This window comes from Dicentrarchus labrax, unplaced genomic scaffold (genome assembly GCF_905237075.1).
Source record: "Dicentrarchus labrax unplaced genomic scaffold, dlabrax2021, whole genome shotgun sequence".
NCBI lineage: Eukaryota > Metazoa > Chordata > Actinopteri > Moronidae > Dicentrarchus > Dicentrarchus labrax.
Genome location: NW_026136720.1, coordinates 10,849,903 through 10,873,041, shown reverse-complemented (window position 1 = coordinate 10,873,041; position 23,139 = coordinate 10,849,903). Strand labels below are relative to the sequence as shown.

General features: G+C 42.5%; 4 protein-coding genes across 18 annotated transcripts in view; 1 reads left to right on the top strand and 3 right to left on the bottom strand.

Annotated features, from left to right (window-relative positions):
- The window catches only part of frmd4a (FERM domain containing 4A), a 102,208-nt gene extending 92,597 nt beyond the window's left edge, over positions 1-9,611 (top strand). For 9 of the 13 annotated variants that reach the window (XM_051383424.1, XM_051383426.1, XM_051383423.1 and 6 more), the window contains 8 exons: positions 1,395-1,626; positions 1,829-1,885; positions 1,985-2,222; positions 2,806-2,964; positions 3,063-3,395; positions 3,489-4,072; positions 4,775-4,877; positions 6,062-9,611. In XM_051383424.1, coding sequence (XP_051239384.1) covers positions 1,395-1,626; positions 1,829-1,885; positions 1,985-2,222; positions 2,806-2,964; positions 3,063-3,395; positions 3,489-4,072; positions 4,775-4,877; positions 6,062-6,164 — 1,809 coding nt within the window. In that variant the 3' untranslated portion in view covers positions 6,165-9,611. Of the gene's footprint in view, positions 1-1,394; positions 1,627-1,828; positions 1,886-1,984; positions 2,223-2,805; positions 2,965-3,062; positions 3,396-3,488; positions 4,073-4,774; positions 4,878-5,390; positions 5,463-6,061 lie in introns of all 13 variants that reach the window. The other 4 variants (XM_051383430.1, XM_051383420.1, XM_051383429.1 and 1 more) reach the window with 2 other exon arrangements.
- Positions 9,612-10,842: 1,231 nt separating this feature from the next.
- Positions 10,843-13,541, bottom strand: si:dkey-30c15.13 (uncharacterized protein LOC558731 homolog). Its single transcript, XM_051383437.1, has 7 exons — positions 13,174-13,541; positions 12,867-13,028; positions 12,656-12,766; positions 12,500-12,556; positions 12,310-12,420; positions 11,892-12,038; positions 10,843-11,616 (listed from the first exon to the last, which is right to left on the bottom strand). The coding sequence occupies exons 2-7, from the start codon at positions 13,026-13,028 to the stop codon at positions 11,572-11,574; spliced, it is 633 nt and encodes a 210-aa protein (XP_051239397.1). The 5' UTR covers positions 13,174-13,541; the 3' UTR covers positions 10,843-11,571.
- Positions 13,542-14,216: 675 nt separating this feature from the next.
- On the bottom strand, positions 14,217-18,923 carry LOC127353851 (B-cadherin). Its single transcript, XM_051383431.1, has 15 exons — positions 18,567-18,923; positions 18,111-18,209; positions 17,865-18,014; positions 17,598-17,753; positions 17,349-17,490; positions 17,086-17,258; positions 16,867-16,995; positions 16,588-16,773; positions 16,250-16,494; positions 16,009-16,151; positions 15,685-15,909; positions 15,338-15,562; positions 15,110-15,240; positions 14,808-14,951; positions 14,217-14,701 (listed from the first exon to the last, which is right to left on the bottom strand). The coding sequence occupies exons 1-15, from the start codon at positions 18,618-18,620 to the stop codon at positions 14,465-14,467; spliced, it is 2,439 nt and encodes an 812-aa protein (XP_051239391.1). The 5' UTR covers positions 18,621-18,923; the 3' UTR covers positions 14,217-14,464.
- A 280-nt stretch (positions 18,924-19,203) lies between these two features.
- On the bottom strand, positions 19,204-22,544 carry pdp2 (putative pyruvate dehydrogenase phosphatase isoenzyme 2). 3 transcript variants are annotated; one of them, XM_051383433.1, is made up of 9 exons: positions 22,446-22,544; positions 21,923-22,048; positions 21,620-21,835; positions 21,393-21,512; positions 21,010-21,296; positions 20,779-20,884; positions 20,448-20,684; positions 20,045-20,344; positions 19,204-19,952 (listed from the first exon to the last, which is right to left on the bottom strand). In XM_051383433.1, the coding sequence occupies exons 2-9, from the start codon at positions 22,001-22,003 to the stop codon at positions 19,677-19,679; spliced, it is 1,623 nt and encodes a 540-aa protein (XP_051239393.1). In that variant the 5' UTR covers positions 22,004-22,048; positions 22,446-22,544; the 3' UTR covers positions 19,204-19,676. The 3 variants fall into 3 exon arrangements, with proteins under 3 accessions (XP_051239393.1, XP_051239394.1, XP_051239395.1); XM_051383434.1 differs by lacking the exon at positions 22,446-22,544 and adding an exon at positions 22,216-22,401; XM_051383435.1 differs by lacking the exon at positions 22,446-22,544 and adding an exon at positions 22,222-22,401.
- Positions 22,545-23,139: the final 595 nt, after the last annotated feature.

The window sequence follows — 23,139 nt, the reverse complement described above, 5'->3', positions numbered from 1 at the left end:
GGAAATAGAGACCAGTGGGAAGCCACAGTCTGAGACGTCTTGGACCTTGTAAAAGTAGTTGTACTGCATCTTTGCCTCGCTGTCTTTTTGTGCCACGGGTAGATTTTCCAGAGCAGCAGAACTTCTAAAAATAGTCTGGCAGCATTCTCACCACAGGAAGTGGTGATAGTAGGATTGTGTGCACGCCTGTAAGCGTGCAGGCATGTGTGTAAGGGTGTGTGTCGCTGAGGTTGTATACTTTGAAAATAATCCAGGGACACAATATCACAAAACTGCTTTGCAAGCAGAAATATTTTTTCTTAATTTAGAAACACCTTAAACTCCTACACACAGAGAGAAACAGAAGCTGCTCTGGCTGTAGTGTGAATGGATTGTTAGAGAGAGGGATTCCTCAGAACTGAGGTAGTCCAGTAAGATGTTGACCCAAGCGAATACATCATCGTTCTGTCTCTGGAGGCAAGTGAAATCATGCATGTGTTCTCACATATGTGAGTGCACTCATTACATGCTTGAGGTACACAGTGTGTGTAGGGCAGCACAGTATGGTAAAAAAAATGGTATCGGTTTGCGATGTGATACATGATTTGGGGCAATGAGCATTTTTGCGTCACAATTTAAATTTTCACTGAACAAAATGATTAAAATCATGATGATGTTTTTTGGGCTCTGTACCAAACAAACAAAATGTTTTACTGAAGAATAAGATTTGTAGACCATGGCATCTCTGGAGCACTACATCCATCATTATAATGCTGCTTTGCCACACATTTTACCTTTATCCAAAAATTGCTGCTTCTGTGATTTTAGATATTGCACTTAATATGTAAATGAATTGTGCAGTGTGTGTCACAGGAATGCCCTGAGTTTATTTTCTTGTATACAAGTTCAGTTCACAAGTTTACACTATACTGTACTATACTATACTACAGTAAATATTGTAGTATCTAGATTATACGTTTTGCCGTGTAGTAAACTTATATGCAGTACATTTGCGGCATGACAGAGTATGTGTTACTTGGTTCATCTAATAGTCTCTGCTCCACAACTCTCAGGAGAACTGTACAGGAGGGGAGGATGGATTGATGGAGAGGTGTTATTATTGGGGGACAGAGTTTCTCAATAGTGAATATCCATTGGTGAGAAAAAGCAGGGCTGCAGCACAGATAAATGATTTCCGCAGTGTGTTTTCTCTGGCAATGCTTTGTGTGTGTCTCTAACCAAATACGTTGCATGGGAGAGTTACAGTCTGAATACGTGTCTGCAAACTGAACCTTGTTGTTTTTGGATTGTGCATAGATTTCTGTTGCTAAAACTGTGAGCCAATCCAGTATCGTTGTGCTTGTGTTACTCAGAGTTTGCACTCATGTTTGCATATGTGTGTGTTCTTATCCCAGGAAGAGGAACTGGAGCGTTTGGAACGGGAGTTTGCCATTCAGTCCCAGATTACAGAGGCAGCCAGGCGTCTTGCCAGCGATCCTCACGTGAGCAGTAAGAAGCTGAAGAAACAGAGGAAGACTTCTTATCTGAACGCACTGAAGAAGCTCCAGGAAATTGAGAACTCTATCAATGAGTACCGGGTCCGCTCTGGCAAGAAGCCTACGCAGAGGGCGTCGCTTATCATAGAGGGTACTAATATCCTCTTCTTATCTCTTTATTTCTATTTGCTGTGGTTGTCACCAGACACAGCAGTATTCCTCGCAAGTACTGTTTAGAGTCCACACATAGCAAAATTGACATGTTCCAATGTTTTTTTATACATAAAAGATTTGTAAGATTTGTTATAATTGCATGATCCTGAATCTATTGTCTCTGTTTCTCCATCCTGTAGAGGCCAATATTGGTTCTGAAGACAGTTCATTGTCCGACGCACTGGTCTTGGATGATGGTGAGTCTCTGTCCTTCACATTAGTCATGGCTCATCATGATTTTATTAAATGTCCTATCTTAATGCCTCTAACTTAATCTAATTATTACTCTATTTCAGATGATCCTCAAGTTACAGGTACCCCCACCTTCTCTCCTGTAGCATCGCCTCACAAGGGCCTCCCTCCTCGACCACCATCTCACAGTCGGCCCCCTCCACCGCAGTCCCTGGATGGCTTGCGACACCTGCACTACACACGCTCTGACTACGATAAATCACCCATCAAACCCAAGATGTGGAGTGAATCGTCACTGGATGAGCCCTACGAAAAAGTCAAGAAACGCTCCTCTCACTCCAGGTATGAGGCAGTATTCCTAACTAGCCCTTTAGAATAGAGCTACTGTATGTTGACGTGTATGTGTGAGGCTGGTCAGAATTATTTTGATTAAGTGTTAAAGGTTCAGTATGTAACATTTAGGTGGATCTAATGACTACCTACCGACGCTACCTTAGAATGAGCAGTTTTTATATACAGCAAGAGCAGGTCCTTTTCCATAGAGGCCGCCATGTTCAACCACTCTGTTTCTACAGTAGAACAGACAAACCAAACAATGGCTGTAGATAGGGCCTGTCAAGTTTTGGGTGGGTTTCAAGACCTTGATAGTTTCTCTGATGCACTAGATGCCACTAAATCCTACACACTGATCCTTTAAACAATTTTTGCAACAATTTGCATGTGCATTTAAGGTAGTGTTTAGTCATCTCAAATGTAACTAATCTAATCAAAATTGTGACCTTGGATTAATGCCTCAAGCCTCGTGGGCTGACCAAATGTTCAGTAGAGCGCATCATACATACACATAGGTTACCCATGTGAAAGGAGTATATATGTACTGAAACTGATTATACATTTTGCTTATTTTCCTTGCCTCTTTGTCAAGTCACAGGCGTTTCCCTAGCTCTGGCAGTGCAGAGGCAGGGGGTAGTAACTCTCTGCAGAGCAGCCCCATCAGGAGCCTCCCTCACTGGAATTCTCAGTCCAGCATGCCGTCGACCCCGGACCTGAGGACCAGGACCCCACATTACGTACATTCCACTAGGTCCGTCTTTACACCTTCAATTGTCAACTGGTTCTTCAAATGACAGATTATATGTTACTATAAAAATTCCATATTTAACTTTTTTTTTTTTCTTACAGGTCAGTGGACATCAGTCCCACACGTCTGCACAGTCTCGCTCAGCACTTTAGGAACCGCAGCTCAAGCCTTGAGTCCCAGGGCAAACTGTTGGCATCCGACCCCGATGCACACCCGCACACACTGGGCACACTGGGCAGCCCTGACTTCTTCCTGGGCCCAGGACGCAGCTCCAATGGCTCTGACCCACTGGACGACTGCTCATCCTGCACCAGCCAAAGCAGCTCAGAGCATTACTATCCCGCTGGTGGACCCCCTGGAAGCAACCCCAACTACTCTACTCTGGGAGAGGACTCGCCCTCCAAAGCCAGGCAGAGGCAGAGGCAAAGGCACAGGTAATGCTGGGAGAGACGCAGTATGTGCTATATGTGAAGAAGTGAACTGTCCTGTAATGAGACTGATGTATGTGTTGTCCTCTCTCTTTCCAGGTCTGCAGGTCACCTGGGTTCCTCTAACTCCGGCTCCATGCCAAACCTGGCAGCTAAGAACGGCTCAGGTGGAGGCTCTGGTGGAGGTGGGGTGGGAGGAGGACATCATGGAGTGTACCTCCACAGCCAGAGCCAGCCCTCCTCCCAGTACCGTATTAAGGAATACCCGCTATACGTAGAGGGCAGCCCCAACCCCGTGGTGGTGCGCAGCCTGGAGAGCGATCAGGAGGGCCACTACAGCGTGAAGGCCCAGTTCAAGACCTCCAGCTCCTACACGGCCGGGGGACTGTACAAGGAGGCCTGGGGTGGAGAGGAAGGAGGAGAGGGGAGCGGCCGACTCACGCCATCACGCTCTCAAATTGTACGGACTCCGTCATTGGGGAGAGAGGGTGGTGGAGGTGGAGGAGGGGGGAGGGCGGCAGTGTCTGAAGAGCTGCGGTGCTGGTACCAGAGGTCCTCAGGGAGCCTGAAAGAAAGGAGTCACTCACATTCGGGATCTACTTCCTCCGAGACAGGGTCACAGCAAGGTACCCTGGGACATGGTCGAGGGAGTAGAGTAGGAACACTCGCCAAGGGCTCACCAGGTGAGTCTTCTTTGTTTGTTCACATTAAACCCTGTCTCTACAGGCTTCTTACATTAATACATTCAAACTTAAACTTTTTGAGCGCAAATATAGAATAAAGTAATGCCCCATGTAAACTAACAACTGACAACCTTCAGTGTATATAACAAACACCCTCCCTACTGTGCCAATGAAGCATGTGGGGCATATTGATGTGTGTTTTCAGATGTTCTAACAAGAAGTGAGAACCAGTGGCATGGTCAGGCGGTATTTTACATGATCATTCATTCAAATAAAGTATACTTTTCATAATGGTTAACATGAAAGAAAATAACAAGTGCACAGCCAGCCAGCCGCTTTGGACCCTCCCTTCTTTTGTTTTCGGTCTGCCACCCCAAGATCTTCAGTTGCCCCATTTGCCCACCCCTATGAGACATTTCTAAGGGGGCCACTGCTGAGAACACTAGTTGAGTTGAATTTTTTGTGATGTGACTTTTGTGTCACATGACCCCTGAGGCAAATGTTCTTTGTGACACTGAGGCTACACACCCCTAACCCCATATGTGAAGCATAGTTGAAACTCCTTTACCCTTCACCTCACTAATAGCGTCTCTTATGTGTGTTTTCCCTGTCTCCACACGTCTCTGTATGTGTGTATCTGGTTGCTCATACTGCATGTGTTGTATCTCATTTAGCACGACTAACTGTCAGTTTTACCCATAGCTGCATCCCCTCACAGCCAGAGGAGTATGACGCCCTCCAGCGAACACGCAGCCACACCCACACCCCCCTGTAGCCCACAGCACATCCTCAACTGGCAGAGCGGGTAAGAGACACACCAACACACGTGGCAGCAGATCAGGGTGACAAGATGTTTGAAGCCAGATATGAATTTACATTAATATGGGACAAGTCTTGGCTACTCAGCTTCTTTCTCTCAATCTTTATCCAAAGCTCACTCTTAACACAGGCTTTGACTGTCTGTTGTATCGGTTTCAGCTGATATTGTTTTTCACTGTTGAACTAATCCTAAAGAATGATTTTTATGTGGTTTTGGGTTCTATTTTTTAACCTTTTTTCATACTCATAATCAAATGATGTCACTCTTCTTGACTTCATCCTGTTCTGCTGTTTGTGTTTCCCTCACTGCATCGTTGTTCCTTATTTATTCACTCTTTTTTTCTCTGTTCTGCCTGTCATCTCTCGCCCCCTCTTATCACCTTTTCTTCCTGGAAAAAAAACTCTCACTACCTAATATTTGTCATCTCTTTTTCTCATTTCTCTTTCTGTCTGTACTAACCCTCCTTTCCTTGTGTGTGTGTCCTCTCTCCTGGTTTAGAGGCACAGCAGACAGCTCTCCTACTGAGGACGTCTGTCAGTCTCCCCCTCAGCCCAGCTCTGATGCATAGAGGTACTGTCTGTGGTCTCGGCCTCCCAATGGTCTATACCTGCAGTGTACTGTTGGGAAAACACAGCAGCAGCATAACAGAGAGAAAAACAACCTTAAAGCAAATATATAACCTATAACAGCAGTGCCAAATTCACTCACAATCAGGCTTTTATTCATAGAAATCTGCCCATACACAATTATGAAATGATTATGCAACATACTGAGTGGTCACTTACATAATCAACTGTGGGGGACTGACAATGGGGAATGGGGACAATTTTCTTGTTCTTTGATGGTGGAGGAATCTGTGTCATGTACTCTTTCCCTGGCTGTATCTGTATGTGATCTCTGCATGTGCTCTGCTCTGTGGTCTGATACTGACACTGTGGCTAATTCCTTACAGGATTTACTAATAGAAAATACTTAACCATCTGCTGCATGTGTTGTAACAGAGAACATTGTTTAACAAACAACAATCTCAGGAGCAGACGAACACAGAGACAGACAAATATGATGAAGATGATAGTATTTGGAATATTTATTGGCATTTATTTATTTATTGGAATAAAACACTTTTCTCAGAAGTCAGTCTTATCCTGGCCATGTGTCTTCTTCTGCAGGTCTTTCAGTGACAGCTGTTTTCTCAGCAGCCCCCTGTGTTCAGAGTTGGCAGATGTGCAGTGGTACGGACACGATAAGGCCAAACCTGGAACCCTGGTCTGAGACCTTCCTATAGGGCCCAGAAAAGTCCCATTGCCCTCTCCTACTGCCTCTCCACTGTCCCTCACTACTACCCATCGACAACCAACAACCTCATCCTTAAGCCCCTACAAAAACCCTGCCCTGAACGGACTGGCGGACTGAACATGAGCCTCCCTCCTCCCTAAATCCTGGCCTCCATCCATCTCACCACTTCTTTATTACACCCCTCTACCACAGCTCAGCTGGACAGTTACTCGCTCGCTGGGCTCTGATAAGACTCGATTACACAGGACAGACTGAGAAATGCCACCTCAGCTGTCGAACTTTTTGCCGTACAGCACCACAGAGCCCGTTCTTTACTCACCCTCAGCACACAAGCGAAGGGGGCAAGGGGGGGGGGAAGGAGCGATGGGAAGAGAGAGCACAGAAAAATATCAAACATACAACTCAAATTCAACAGAACCAACATCGGCCATTTCAGGATATGTATCATTTCTCATCTTTGGTCCCCCGACCTTACTAACTCCAGTGCACTGCCACCCAATCAGAGGATACCTGCTGGATTTGAGCCACCAGTTTAAACCCCATTTCCAGGCCCAGATGAACTGTGTTGGATTTCATTATTCCCATTAATGTTGTTTGTCGTTTTGTTTATGTCTCCCTGCATATTTATAAAAAAAAAAAAGAGAAGATGACACAGACTTTTAAAAACAAGAATCTGGATTAAGAAACATTTAGGTGACAAATTCAACTCCTCTCAGTTTAACCCACAACCAAAGACAACAACTGGATTTACTGGTCATACCAGGGTCCCTGGGCTGGTGCCCCCCGCAGAAAAGTAACTGCAACTGTATGAGAGTGAATTCACAGTGACAATATCAGGATGGTTCATGGGACTCTATCTGGGATATTGATGAGGACTATAGCAATAACAAACATTGTACAAGTATATGAACTGGTTTGAATCTACAGAGTGAATCGAAGCAGGCGTTTGGCCATGTTCTTTGCCTTGTGATGCCTGGAGTAAAGGATTATTAGTGCATCATAGGGAGAATTTGGAGTTGTGGTTATTGGGTTTGGCATTAATCTATGCTTATTTCAGTGACTTCATCATTCATGTTTATTTAATGTCTTTGGTCTTTATAAGATTTCTCTGTCCACAACGGTTTGTTTGGCCACATGGTGCATTGTGATCAATACTAAGAATTCTGAATCCACCTCTTCACATTTTTCATTTTCACCCCTGATAGTGAAACATGATTGGCTGTTGGCGTTACATGTGTTTGATATTAAGGCTGTTCAGTGATAAATCTCTACAGTGAATTGTCTTTTTTTAATCACTACTGTCTCTTTTTCTCCTTTGGTCTTGGCTCTATACCGGTTCTCACCATGCTGACTGTCTTGTCAGTCTTTTGTAGCACTGTGTTTTCACATCTTTCGGTCCATCTCTTCAGCATGACAGGAGCGTCTGACTGAACCCAGACAGTCTGAACTCAATTCCGGCTAGAGCACACACACACACACACACACACACACACTAACACGACACCTCATATTATGGGCACGCATGAGTGCAAGTTTATCAGTGCCAAACATGTTGGTGCTTTTACATTTTTTTTTTACTGTAATTCAGCACTGAACCAGCCACACCTTCAATCTGCAAACCCCCTTTCAAATCCTAACAATAAACCCCCACGGTCTATAGCCCTTGTATATAACAGCAGCAAGGCAGAGTAACCAGAAGACACTTAAAAGACTTCTGTGTTCTCTATGATTTGGTATCAGGTGTTGTAGGAATTATTCAAACATACTTTATAAAAGCACAACAGTGTCTATGAGGGCTTTAGTGTGTTCTCATTTTCCACTCTCAATATTTGAATATAAGTTGTATCAAAGTGCATAAAAGGAAACCAGACAAAAACCACAGATGAGGTGTTACATGATAGTGCTCTTTTTATTTGCATACGGACAATTTCAGGTTGACTAATTAATACCCCTCTGTCGGGGCAAAAGAGAAGCCATAGCGACAACTGAAACAAACAATACCTTTCAAATGGAGATAGTTATTTTGTCACACATCCCAATCAGCAGGCAGATCTTCAGAACAGGGTTAGAAAAGCACACCTGGTTTTGTACGAAGGACGTAGAACTCTGCATGTTTTAGCTGTCTCCCTCATCTTCCCCTAACCAGAGTTAACAGATGTTCATTTTATTAAGATTATGACAGATTCTACATCTCAGTTATAGAGAGAAGTGGACATGTTTTTTTCAGTCTTACAGCACCATTATGTTTGGATAAAAGGTGTAACATGCTTTATGGCATGGGAGGAATGGAACGTATCTCACCCTGTCCCTCATAGTGTTGTGTTTCCTTTATGCACTGACATCAGTTGTGGTAATCTGAAGGTTTAGCCCTCTCCCTGCATGGTTGGTTCTCCAAGAGTTGTCCACCCATGCCCTGTCAAATTTGATTAGCCTTTACCCAGGATTGGAACCAGCACTCCCTGGTTACAGTCTCATATGAATGAATTACTCTGTGTATTCAAGTCAACCTATTAGAGTACAAGTTTGACCCTGCTTTGCTCACTCAAAGCCTTTGCCCACTGTTTGTGCTCTAAAGACACAACCCCATGCATGCTCTGCAGATCCACTGACAAAAAAAAAAAAAAGGACCCCAAAGACATTGAGCATCCGACCTCTATACGCTAACATTAGCAGGTCTTGCTCCAGAGTGGTTTCTCGCACCCAGAAAGTCCCATTTTAACCTTGTGGTAATCTCTGACCTCTGAGCCCGATGTGAAGAAGTGTGATGTCCCCTCCCTCTGTAGCTCCAAACATACCTTATTTTCTGTGCTCCATTAAAAAAAATGTATGAGGTTTTTTGTAATACTCCAAGAGAAACAAACTAACTCTTTTATCAGTCTTTATCTGTATGTACGGAGGGGCGCTGTAAGGTTTTGGTGGGGTTTTTAACATTCACATTCATTGTTTTAACAATTTTCCATTTTATATGAACCAGTATTGTTTGTTTTTTTTAGTTCTGACATTGTAACAACCCTTTCAGGTGCTACAAAATGACCAGTTACTGCTTTGTCACGTAGGATCTAGATATCTCTTCATTGTTATCAATAGATTCAATACCAGATGTGCAAAATGAAGCTTATTTTAACAGACAGTTTAATAGTAGAACACTTCCCCTACCAGACAATAGAGCATGTAACTTGATTTTATCAGTTCAGTTCAACTGTAACAATAAATTTAAGGTGTTGTAGAAAAAATGTGGAATTGATAAAAAAAAAAAAAAACTGAATTCCACAGTTAATTTATTCTTTTTTCTATTAAAAATTTGTATAGTAACTTTACATTTTTCAAAACTGTGTTGTTGGAAATTGATGATGAATTTTCAAGATGAGAAGCCGTGGTGGTTCTTCAGAGTAAGAAAAATAAATTATTGATGAATGTTCTCAAGATTACGCGTTTGTCTTTTTTTTTTTTTTTTTTTTTCTCTTCCTTAAGTTATTTGGTCATTCACTTGCTCCCAGGTGGCTCAGATCAAATCCCTCCAGGTAATTCCGCTGAAAGGTCAGAGTACCAGTCAGACTTATCAAAGGGAATCCCCACATGTAGTCACCACTTCCACTCCTCCGGACACACTCACTCTCCTGTCATCACATCCAGGCCTCAGTCACTTCCCGTTTAACACTCTGGCCTATGAGAGAAGGAGAGAAAGGATTTCCTGTGGATTCAAAAGGAAGATACACTCCAAAGATAAAAGATATTACTCATCACCCATGCAGAGCACAAGATGAAACAGCTGCACAGATGCATCTAGGCATAGAGTTTTTTTTTCCCCCCACATATTTTACCGCTTTTTCTGATTTGCGTGCCACTATGTCACATGGTTGGCTGCTAACTCAGATCACGCAACGATCTATCTTCATGTAAATGCAACATGGAAAGTACTGGCAAGAGATGCAGACATCTGAGCAAACAAATTGTTTGTGCAACTTAAACATGTGCCCTCACATCCTGTAACACTAGCTACACAGACTACAAACGCACACAAACAGTAGTTGTAATACTTAACCACATAGAAACATTGTTTCTACCAGAGGAATCAGTTGTCAGTTTCTGTGAGGACACCCAACCTCGTCATCCTGCTTTCTTTTATCCTCCTTCTGTGTCCATTTACTAATGAATCCCATGTTACTCTTTGTACTCGGTGCGTTCCCATAGCAGCTCTCTCAACCAGGCAACAGCTGGAAACTGTTAGCCAGACATGCCGTGAGAAACTAGCTCCTCTGTGATTTTTTTCACTCACACAAGTCTGTTTATGTGTGTGTGTGTGTGTGTGTGTGTGTGCGCTTGCTATAGGAGTGTATGACCTTGCTTTATATTCTTAATGAAATCCTCCATCATTTAAATACTCAAACACACCACATCCTTCACCGTGTCTTGACTCTGTGTACTCTTGGACATCTATCTTTGTGAGGACCAGTTTGAGTTTTGGACCATAAAAGTGAAGACATTTTTGCAACATTATGACATTTTATTATGTCTTTTCAGTGACAGCTTTAGGGCGTACACATGGTTTTAGGGTTAAGGTTAGTGTTATATTGAGGTTGAGGTTATAATTAACGTTAAGGTATTTGTTGTGAAATTTGGATATGTTGGAGATTTGAAGAGATCGATGCAAACATACTAAAACAGATCATTTATTTCATTTTATTTACACTCAGTGATCATAGATAGATTAAAACAGTGAATTCACAATCCACACATCATACTGTTCCACAACAAGAGGCCTCCTTCCTGACAATGTTTATATTCTGTAGAGAAGATGACCACACATCCAGCTCCAATGATTTTTTTTACCGACATTTCAACCACACTTACATATATATACATGCCACACATGATGTACAATACACTGTATATCCTCATCGCAATGCTTAACCAGAATTATCTCTATATGTTAACACGTGATAGCACCTTAGTGTGCGGTCACCTTCTCTTCAGTGTGTTTTATGTCTCATCCTGATTCTTATTTTTAAGTGCATTCTCTGTTCTTACACTGAACAGAATAAGTTGATTTGTCGATGAGCCTGTACAACATGTCAAATCAGTGGCAATGCTGCCCTCTAGTGTTCACCACAGAGCAGTGAGATTGCTCAACTCAAAAACACCATTACTTGTTTAACAAGCTGCTTTTCATTTTAAGGTTTTGACTTTGCTGTTGGAAAGTTTTTGGGGATCCCAAAGGAGAAGCGATACTGAGCCATCAGTCAGGTGACATATAATTTCACAATAACGAAAACAATTTCCACAATCAGGACTGCATAAGCTATTCATACCAACCATACAGACCCTGATCAACAACAGTAACTTGAGTTTACAAAACAGGAGTGTCTTAAAAAGTCTTTCAGTTTCACAGACTGAATTCCCCTTGTTCCAGTAGAGGCCCGTCCGGATCCTGCCCAAAAAACAGCAAAAAACATTCAGACACCATTAAATTTCACAATCTATGATCATCCAAACTGACTGGGCTTTTTACATTTGGTATCTCAGATTTGTTTTGCTGGCAAAGTTCACAAAAAACCATGTCATCATCTTTAATCAGCTAAATCAAACGATACAGTTAAACAGTATTCCTGACTATTCAAAAAAGTATTCTGAACTGGAAATGACCAAAGCGCCGAAGTTAATGATAAATCAGTCATTAATCATGACCTGTCCTATTAGATTTACCTGTGAGAGGCGGTGGTAGGCCTGAATATGGGGCTGACTGTAGCGACGTAGGCCTCTCCACGACAGGAAAAGAATGTAGACTGATGCCAGAAAACACTGCACAGTAAATGCTATGGAGCTCCCCTTTGCAACATATGAACCAACACGCTAGTGAGAAAAGTCAGTGGAGAGAGAGAGAGAGAGAGAGAGAGAGAGAGAGAAAGAGTGAGGAGAACACTTCCATCAGGAATCAGAGGGCGTTTATTTCTACACTTTCAGTATATAAAGCTAGAATTTGAAACAAGCTTTTCATAATAGTTAGAAAAGTGTTGCCCAGCTTGTATTGGTGGATCTCTCGAAAGGCAAAAAGAAACATCTTAACACAATCTTTTAATGATATAAATTAATGTAAATAGTATCTATAGAATTGCACAATCACCTGTTGGTCTGTCTTGAGTGCGACAGGCTGGGTAGACCTGAGGTTATTGGCCAGGAGAGCAGAGAAACCAAACAGTAGAGTAAAGACGTTCAGAACCATCAGTGAGATAATCTGTTAAGTGAAAAATTAGGTGAGGCAGCAGAAAACAAGCAAAAAGGTCAGATTAGAAATGATTACTCAAAGTATTTACCTTTAATTTACTGGCTTTCCTCTGCACCTCCACTGCCAGACACCCAGCAGCTGCATACTGTAACAACACAAACAGTTATGACCCAGTATTTGACCCTCTCCATCTTCCTTAGTAGATTTGCAGAGTGTATATCAGTCGAAGCAGATGTGGACTCACAAATAGGCTTGACCACACTGGTGTTGTCATGGAGACAGAGCAGTTGTAGCTCACACATGCATGAATGACTGTGGTTAGTATGCAAGGTAAGGCACTGAGGATCTGCACCACCTAAGGGGAAACATGTGAAATGAATCTGGCAAACAGTTTAAGAGCTTAAAAAACTACATTAACCAAATGTTTGGACAAGCACAAGAAAGTACTATCTCACCCCAGCGACTAACAGTCTGGTGTTCACTACAGTCCCAAACCAACGCTGAATCCTGACATTGACTAGCTCCCCCTGATTGGTAACCTGGGTCAGTGGGCGGGTTGTGGGTGTCTCTTTAAAAAACACCTGGTACAGCCCCTCCTGAAACATGTTCTGCGTCATCTGTTTTGGGTGAAAACAGTAACTTGTAGGAAAACAGAACGGATGTTGAAATAGCCCTACCCATACATTGTGTACACACACACACACACACACACACACACACATATTCGATTCAGATGTCACACCTGATTTGACTTTGACTTACCTTGCCCAAATGTTGTTAAAGCTTTAACTTATTTATCCACAGGCCCTCATATTAACAAATGTCATTTAACTGAAATAGGAAACCTTTAAAGCTTTCTCACTGCTGCTGTTATCCCTCGGTGTAGCACGCTAGATCCAGAGGGTCAAAGTTCACTTGAGTTGGATGATAATGAATGGTTAAAGTCCACTGTTGAGGGAGTGATTCAGGAAGATCATTGGTCATGACTGAAGATCTTATCAGCTTGCTTACTTACTTCTTTGCAGGTTTCGTTTTAGAGGCAGACTGAGATTATACCTATATACTCCATTAGCAAAATAACACTCATCCTGCACCCTAACCCTCAAATTCAGATAGTACAAGAACCACAATACTTACAAACTCGACCAAGTTTAGAAATAAAAAAAGCAACATTTAAACACACTGAAAAGGTTTTTAACAATCAAATAAAATGCAACTAAAAAACATAATCTCAGAAGATATATCAGAGACCACAAAATAAAAACACAAAGACATAATGAGGACAAACATAATAGGATAAAGATATCATATAAAAGCATGTAAAGAGAGAGAGAGAGAGAGAGAGATAGGAGACTATCAGAACCATTCATATACTATATATAATTCAGTGTCTAATCGGCTTATGTAGCAATAGAAAGAGATACTAGAATTTTAAATATGAGCGAGACCTATGATCAAGCTTTTGAAATATGCTGCTCATAAGAGGAGTTGTCTTGCCAGTTGTACTAAGAGTGTAACATTGAGTGTTTAATGGGACTGCAGCAGTCTTGGAACAATTTTTCACATTTTAATATCACTGCATCACTCAAAATGCGTTCATTCATTTCTTCATACATGCTGAGGTGGAATTTAATGTTAGTGCCACATGAGCATCATCACAGGCCTGCCAATTGAGCTGCATTCTATAAATGCAGTACCCAACTCCGTCCCTTCAACTATTGTCCACTTTTTTCATGTAAAAAAATAAGTAAGTCATAAATTACAATTCCAATAACATTAGTGACTGAAGCTGTTCAAAAGGAAAATTATGTTTACTTTTATTTATTTATATATCATATTTTGGCATATAAGAAGTGTAACAAAAATATTACATCATGTAGACAATCATATGTGGAAAGTTAAGAATGACACACGAAGAGAGCACAAGCATCTCCCATCTCAGACCACAAACCAGTCTAAGAAAAGCCACAGATGGCAGCAGAAAGAGGACACCCAGCACTGAGGACACTGGGCAGATGGACACACATTTGGAGGACCTATAAATAGAGGCATGTCAGACCCATTCTGTTTTTCCAGGCATTGTTTCTGTGTCATCATCGTCCTCTATACTTCCTGCGTACAGGTCAGCCAACTTGCTGAAACAGTGATCCTGAAAGTCCTGGTCCTCATCTGAGTCTGAGGAGTTGATGGAACTGAGAGAAAGCGCATCTGAGCCGACGCCCTCATAGTCAAACATCAGAAGACAGTCATAAGGAGGAGCTAGGGGGTCACTGTCTGCAGCGTGCAGGTTCTACAAGGGAAACCAAGGAAACATAATTGTAGACTCACAAAGCAGAGATACTATTGTGAAATTACTATACAGGTAGGTCTGATGTATAAAATTCAACATCACTCACGTCCTCAAGGAATTTCCCAATTTCTTCATTGGCTTGGAGTTGTCGGCGATAGCTTGGGCGGCTCTTGGCAGTAGGAAACACATCAGTGCAGAAGACTTCAGGACGGTTATCAAGCCCTCTGTGGAGCTGGCTCAGGTCATACTCCTAAAGAGTAGTGATGAGAATATAAAGTGAAGCCCTTACTACATCCATTCCTGTCACTTTTAGACAGATAGATAGAATATTAATATAATCCAATACAATGCAATCTGACAACGCATATGTCTTGTAATAACAACTGCATTAAAACCTCCTGCTCCTACCCTGTCCTCTTCGCCTCCTCCCTCCTCATTGTAGTAGAAGATGTTCTCCCTGTGTACGTCTTCAAGAAAAGGGACACCCTTCTCCGACGCCTTCCTCCTTCTCAGAAACAACATCAGCAGCAAGAGCAGTACTGAAGTCAACAGAAAAACCAAAACAAATAAAGACAGATCAGGCGAACCAAAGCAAATTTAGGTCAGTCGGGATAATAAGAAAGACCTGATACATACACAGAAAAACAAAAATTGCTCCCAGAACTGAGGTTGTGAGAGAAGGAATGAGCAGACGAGGTGCAGAACGTGGGATAAAACAGCTTGAGACAGTCCCTTGACACTGACACACTTCTACTTCTAATGTGCTGTCTTGGTAGAGCATTTCAACATCATAGATACGCATCAGCACATAATAGTCCCCAGGTGATAACTCCCATTTTGGAGCCAGGGCTGCCACGTTGCCTGCAGGGGGGGAAAAGATGCAGAATTAATACTTTTGGAGTCTTTGGTGTGAGTTTTGAGTAAATATTTGTTTATTTATGTGTGCAGTGATGAGTATGTATGCTGTTAATAAGCTGTCTTACTTGTGGAATTGGTGCTAATAGTCCAGTTGATCCTGTGCTCTCCTTGAAGCTCCACAGTAAATGGTCCAGCATGACCTGGTCCATCAAGGTCCACTATACCAAGCTGGGCAGGAAAGGGGTCTCTATTGCAGAGGCTGGCTTTCCTCTGCTTGATCACAGGGAGATGGTCATTCACATCAAGTAAACTCACAACCAGAGTACCTGTCCCAGTAGCTGGGAGAGTATCTATGAGGATAAAGAGAGAAGGACACTGCAGGGTTATTGGTTTCGTAGGGATAAAAATTGGCAAATTGGGATGAAGGCTGTGACGGTGTGTACATTTACCATTGTCATAAGCCAAAACTAGGATTGTATATTTGCTGTCTTTGACATAATGTGACTCTCTGTCCATGCTGCTTTTAACTTTGACTGATCCTGTGTCTTTATCAATACTCAGCCAATTGACAGTGTCATTGTGTAGTCCATATCTGAAAGCAAAAGAAAAAACCTGATTATAGTTCAAACAGAATAGTGTACATGCATATATACACTACATACTGTACATACTGCGGCCGCATGCAAATACCTAATGCTCTGTTTCCTGTCTGTGTCTGGGTCCTTAGCTCTGAGGTTGGCCACAGAACTCCCTACCGCTGCATCTTCTGAGATGCTTACATGGGTCCTTGCTGGAATGAAAGCAGGAGGTTCGTTCTTGTCCACAACTGCTACGGTGACTGTGGCTGTCGAGGTTGACACCGGTCCAGTAAACGGCACCTCATTTGTCGCCACCACCATCAGAGTAAAGACAGGAATGCTCTCAAAGTCCAGCCCCTTGGAAATGATGTAGAGAGCAAACATAATGTCCTCTGCTTATTGAATAAGACACCAAAGACTTGCAATAAAAATGGACAGATGTTTCCCAACCTTGGCTGTTTTGAGGATTCCTTCCATTTTATTAGAGCCGGTGGTGATGTTGAAGTCTCCCCGCTCGTCGCCTTTGATGATTGAGTATCTGGTGTTGGCACTCGGAGATCCTAACTCATCCTTGTCAGTGACCTTTAGTCTTACTACCTCCACCCCAACCTCATTCTCAGGGACTGATGTGGATATCTGGGGGGGAAAAGCAATAAACTTTGCTAAAGGCAGTTACAGATTGAACTTATTTCATCATGATTGTAAAGTATTTGGACATTTTTAACTCACAAATGTGAGGGTGAAGAGTGGAGCGTTATCGTTGCTGTCAATAACGCTAATGATAGCCGTGCAGGTGTCTGCGAGGCCCTCCCCCTCCATATCAGCGACCTGAATGGTCAGCATGTACTCTGGCTGAGTCTAACACAGGGAGGTGAGTTACAATGGAAAATATGAAAAAGAAAGTCTTGGAAAGAGAAGAGCCATGTTCTCACTGTATTATTGCATTACCTCTCTGTCCAGTCCATCTGCCCTCAAACTGATGATTCCACTCACTGGGTTTATGGTAAACATGTCCTCTTTGGGCATTTGAGGCATCTGAGCCATTATCCTATACCTTATTATAGCATTGTTCGTCCGTGGGTCATCTTTATCCACTGCTGTTACCTTCATGATGGAGTCACCTGTTGAAGAAATCCGTATCGCAGAGAATATAAGGACTGGAAACACACATTTCAGGGAGTAAAATAAAGTTTTCTGAATCCCTCTCTCACCAATCTCAGCGCTTTCACTCACTCCACCATAGAAAGGGTCCTCAATGAATTTTGGAGCATTGTCATTCTGGTCAATGACGTTGATAATGAGCTCCATGGGCTCCTCAGCCTGAATGCCCTCATTCAGTGCATGGGCCAACAGCTGTAACACACACCACACACTGTATTTTCTAACAGTAATTGTGTATAAGGATGAAGACACAGCTATGAGTATAAAACATGAGATGAGGCTTCCTTTTCGCAGCTCACAGTGTATTTCGCTGTTTTCTCCCTGTCCAGTGGCTCGGTCACATACAGCACCCCAGATCGCCGATCAACAGTAAAAAGACCCTCAGGGGGCCGATCAGCACCTGGTCCAGTGATCTTGTAGGTTATCGCCACCTTTTCGTCGTTGTTTGACTTGATCTAAAGCACGATAACACAGATATTTTAGTAAAGGAAACTTTAGCCACAGCAAACACATTTAGTGAAAGTGTATTCAAAACTATTTAATTTGCTTAATACTAGTGCTGTTACCTTCACCATGAATTGGGGATATGGACCGTTGTCATTCTCTGGAAAGTTAATTGGTGGAATAACCCACTCTCTCTTCATCCGTTTCAAACCGCCAGACACGTGTGGAAACTCAAAGGTGGGGAGCTGCTCGGGGCGTGTGTCAGAGTTGTTCTGTTTGAATCAGAACTCACCAGGTCAAGTCAGATATATAACTGCAATCTAACTGTTACAATAAGTTTAAGATTACAAAATGACCACTCAATTTACCTGTACATTTTTGCTTCTTGGGATTTCATTATTTGAGTAGTTTATCCTGTTGTTCAAGCAGCGTGGCTGAATTTCTGCTGCAGCCAGAAAGACTAAACACTGAGGAACAAACATTCATTGTCCGATTAAACAGTCACACACTGCAACTTTTAACAATGCTTATATCCATGTAATGGAAGTGCAATACTGGGGTGCGATAGGGTGTACATGTTTCATCCTCAAATATGAAATAATAAAGAACTTATTTATATTAAACTTTATAAAAACAATAATTCAAAATAAACACTAGTGAAAGACAAATGCAAATGAATAAAAGTTATACTCATAAAATTATATACAGGTGGGCTAAGCAATGAAGACAGTTTGCAGTTTTCTGACTGAATTGGGGCAGTCACCATAAAAACTGGTGACTGAAGAAAAAAAACTTAGCTCATTACTCCAACTTTTAACACTCACCTGGACTTGGCACAGCAAGAAGAACACCCTTAAAGTCCTGCTGTTCCCCATCATCTCCTTCAGTATAAAAACCCTACAGATCTTTCTTCCACCGTCACTGGACTCACAACTGGATCTGCTGCTTTGTTCCAATGGCAGCCTGCCAAGTTTGTGGCATTTACAATCCCTTGTTATAGAGTTTTTTACCTCCAGAGTCCTCGTTCTGTTGATTAATGTATCATCTTCCAGTACTATCAGTATTCGTTCTTTTAACTGCCTCTGGCAACAGTGACCATGTGTTTACTGTGCTTAACTTTTCTCCCAACAAGGCTAACTGAGCAGTTGCTTGATTTTTATCAGCGAAAAGTCGGTGAAAAGTTAGAGGTGACCTCGGGCACAGTCAGACATGCAGGTGTCTGTTTACACTGAAGCTTCCAGTCTTACATGTTGTCCAGGGTAGTGGTGCACCTTTCTCTAAGTGTTAGCAGTGTTTACATAACACTTCAGGATCAGATTGGCTCCCATGACACTCAGCAACTAAAATGTTCTTCCCACACAGCTTTAGATACTCTCTTGGTGGCCTCTGTGCTTCATTTCATTTCATTCACTTTTTAATTCAAATGTCTATGTGATAAAAAAAAAGAGAAAACAAGAAAAATGTTCTCAATTGTTTAATATGAAGCATCTGCACAATTCTTCCAGTGAGTGGAGTGTCAACTTTAATACATCTAACAATCACAGTGAAGACTTACACAAAGTTATACTTGTGTAAAAGTATACTTTACAGCTTATACATACAGACAAGCAAAAAAAAAATTATTATAAATGGAGACATGGAACAAGATGAAATGCAACTCAAGTTATGTCTATAAAATGTCCATCATGAGTACACTGAATTTGACCTGATACATGCTACAATTGTGAATATGTAACCTGTGTTAAGTCTACAGTCAGTGTTCTTTTAAACATACCTGACACTGAAATATTGAAAACTGTCCTTCAACACAGTTATAAATCGATTTATGTAACAGGTTGTGGGTTTCTCCCAAGGTATCCAGAAAATGTTGGCTGTGATCTGACAGGGCTGAATGTTTTTTTTTCATCTCTGTCCAGCTCTGTAAAAACCTTCTGTTAGCTGTGGCGAGGTCTGGCCAGGTTGGAGTTCAGATACACCACAGTTGCTGTGATATCGTCTCTGTACATTCGAGCCAGGTCCTCTGGCAAAGCAAGCATAGAGGCCAGTCTCTCCTGGCAAAGTTCACCATACTCCCCAGTGCCGAGAGCATGTCTGATCAGGTGTGTGGCAGCGTTGGTGTCTAAAGCAGGGGAGGCACGGACCTGGCGTTTCAGCAAGAGTTCATGCATCTGACCCAATTTCAGCTGCCTCTCAGATGGAGAAACTGGAGCCTGGGGGGGGAAAAAAAACAGGTAGAAACAATTTTTACAGGATAAAAACACAAGAAAATTCAAAATTTGTCACTTTCACTTCACACACAAACCTGTAGGTGAATCCCACTCAGGTGCTCTCCAATGAGCCGTACAGCCTCCTCGCTCCCTAGTTCATCCCACAGTCCGTCAGTGCCGAGAATCAGGAAGCGGTCCTGAGGTCTCAGCTTGTGGTAGGTTATCTCAGGTGCCACATCCAGATAAGGCGGAGTTAGGTAGTTAGGTGGAGTGTACTGGTACAGGTTGAGAGAGTCCAGGTCCACTCTGGATTCCAGGCTGGCTAAAACGCTCTGCTGTAACTCACGGCTCCACTTGAATCTTATGTCGCCAAATGCACGCAGGGGCATCAGAACCTAACAGCACAACAGAAGCTTAGGACCAGTGACTTATTTTCTAAACTCAGCAGTCAACTCACTGCAAAGTGCCTGTTAGTGTTATGCTATTAACAACTCTCACCCCAAGCAGTCTGTCATCTGTGACCACTGTGTCTCTCTCTGAGGATGGGTGCTGTGCCTTGATCCGCTCTACCTCAACCTGGTTCTGTGAGTTGTGGTCCTGGGAAAGGGGCAAAGCACTCCATGAACCGTCCTCCTCCTGCACGCCCAATACCACTCGGCAGTCTCCGGCATTCCCCACGTGGATCCCTTCTGTGCCAACGTGAGCCACACAGGCAGTGCAACCGGCAAACGCAACCTGGACAGATAAAGATACCTGCATTTGTATCAACACTTTCTTTTTTTTTTACCTTGAATACACTGAAGCATCAAAGAAAGGCATATTTTATTACCTGGATGGCTGTGCTTCTCATCAGGTCATTGGAAAGAGGGACTTGAGCCTCCAAGGAGATGTCAGCGTCGAGCCGTTTGAAAGCACGATCCAGAGCGTCTGGAGGACTAAAAGAAAAGATGGTGGAAGGATGTAAAAGGGAAACCGATCACATGCACGTATATACAGTTGTATATGTTGTATCTATGTACATATATAGACATATATGCTTTCATAACACACTCTTCCATACCTCATGCCTTCATCATGTTCGTCGCTGTCCAGTAACTCTTGCCAGAAGACTCTGAGGTGCTCAATGTAGAGTGAGGCAGATTCACGATAGTTGAAGTCTGCATGGTGTTTGTGCCACTGCAAGATGGGAGGAACAGGTCTGCCATGCTCCATGCATCTCTCAAGCTCCTCCAGGCTCTGCCTTGGCATCATTGCAACTGCAATGTAGTACAGCAGCCGCTCACTGACAGCCTGCGCACACGCCCAGCCCCCGTGGCCGTCAAACACTCCAAAGAGCATGCCCTTTGACTGGAGAACAGATGGAGAAAAATTCTATTAGATTTTACAAGAAGAGGGAGAAAAGTAGGGAGACGGGTGTACAGAAAGAGGGGAGAAGAGGCATACCTGTAAGCAGGTGGCTGCACTGCGACGGTCCTCATTAGGTGTGTTGGAAGCCAGCTGGTTGCTCTCAAACTTTCTCACAGCACTCAGACCCCTGCCATCAAACTCTGGCACACTCACAATCTGAGACACACAGATGTTGATACAGGGTTACTCATAACTGCAAAGGTATTCTATATGCAATAATGATATGTCAGATGAGCAACATGTTTCCAGAACAGAGACATTACCTGCTCATTAGATCGCAGAATACTGTTGATTTGGACCTGGCTGAGCTGGAAGTCTAGATCCTGTCGGGTGGAAAGGTGCCGCTCACTTTGAGACCTGTTTCCTGACTCCTCACCACTGGAGCTCAACTTGTCTGATCTGGAGGTACCCCATGATGAGATGTGACGATGGTGGGATAGTCGAGGGTGAGGAGAGGGAATTGCTACAAGGTTGCCAAACTGTATGAACAAGAAAAATTTTAGAAGATTAGAACATCCTACCCCATAAATAAATTTAAAACAAATGCAAGCAATCAGGATACAAACCTGCAATGGGGCAGTAGAGTGAAATGTAAATGTGTAGCTTGAAACTCTTTGAAGGATGCTGGCCCACACACGTCCCGACATCTCTAATGCAACGCTAATGGTAGGAGGTTGCAGCACTTAATCACCCTGTGATATATCAAGGGGGGAAAGGGAATTAATAACGTTACGGTGATATCAACACACACTATGACAACGAAGGAGCTCATATAAACAGACGGCAAGCTAGATGTCGTTAGCCACCTTCAAATTAACGCCTTAATCAACATGCTATAAGCCAATAACAAGCAGCATACCGTTACCTCTCCGTATGACATTTCAGTGGCGTTAATAGGTGCAAGCTGGCTACATAACATTGACTTGACAACTTATAAAACGTAGTTAGCTTGCTAGCTGGCTAGCTCCGCTCACGTTTAACATACAGGATTAGCGACACTAATCTAAGCACGAGCTGAAAGCGTCTCCACAGCGATCGATGTGGTACATATTAAATACGAAACAAATAAACACTTAATTAAATACGTACAAACTTAGCAAAGTTACGAATGAATCGATGTCGAGTTGTCATCAACTCCACACATGACGGCGTTGTGCCATGACGTCTGACGTTGCCAGGAGACGCAGCGTTGTAGTTCTTGCGAAGAAGGAAAAGTGTGAGGAAGATTGTGAACGATTTTAATAGACGATCTTTGTGTTAGACACTTATAACGTTACTGTCAATGGTCCAACACAAAGATCGTCTATTTACTGCCAACGGTTAGACAGTTCACCATGAGCTCGACCTTCAGTGGCCCAATATTTTTTTTAGATTGTACGTTATGAGGCCATATTTTGTTTTCAAATTAGTTTTATTATTTCTCAATATAAGATTTTGATATACGAAGTTTGTTTATTGAAGAATATTATTCAATAGCAGTTCGGGAATAAGCCTCCCTTCCGTCCTACGACTAAAACTATAGAGTTTAAGCTAACAGTTACATGACACATCATTTTTTTCCCCTACTGTTTTGTCACCTTAATGTACCCTAACGTTTGTTCAGTGAGAGATGGGATTATCTAAATTAGGCACTCTTGAGGCAAAAGTGTGGTAATTAGAAGAAAAATTATACTTTAAAAGAGCGGCTGACTGCCGAAGTTTGTTTGCTAACTAACGTTAACGTTCACTTTTAGCTGGGTTTGCTACGCTAGCAAGCTAACGTTAGTTCTGAAAATAAGATTTC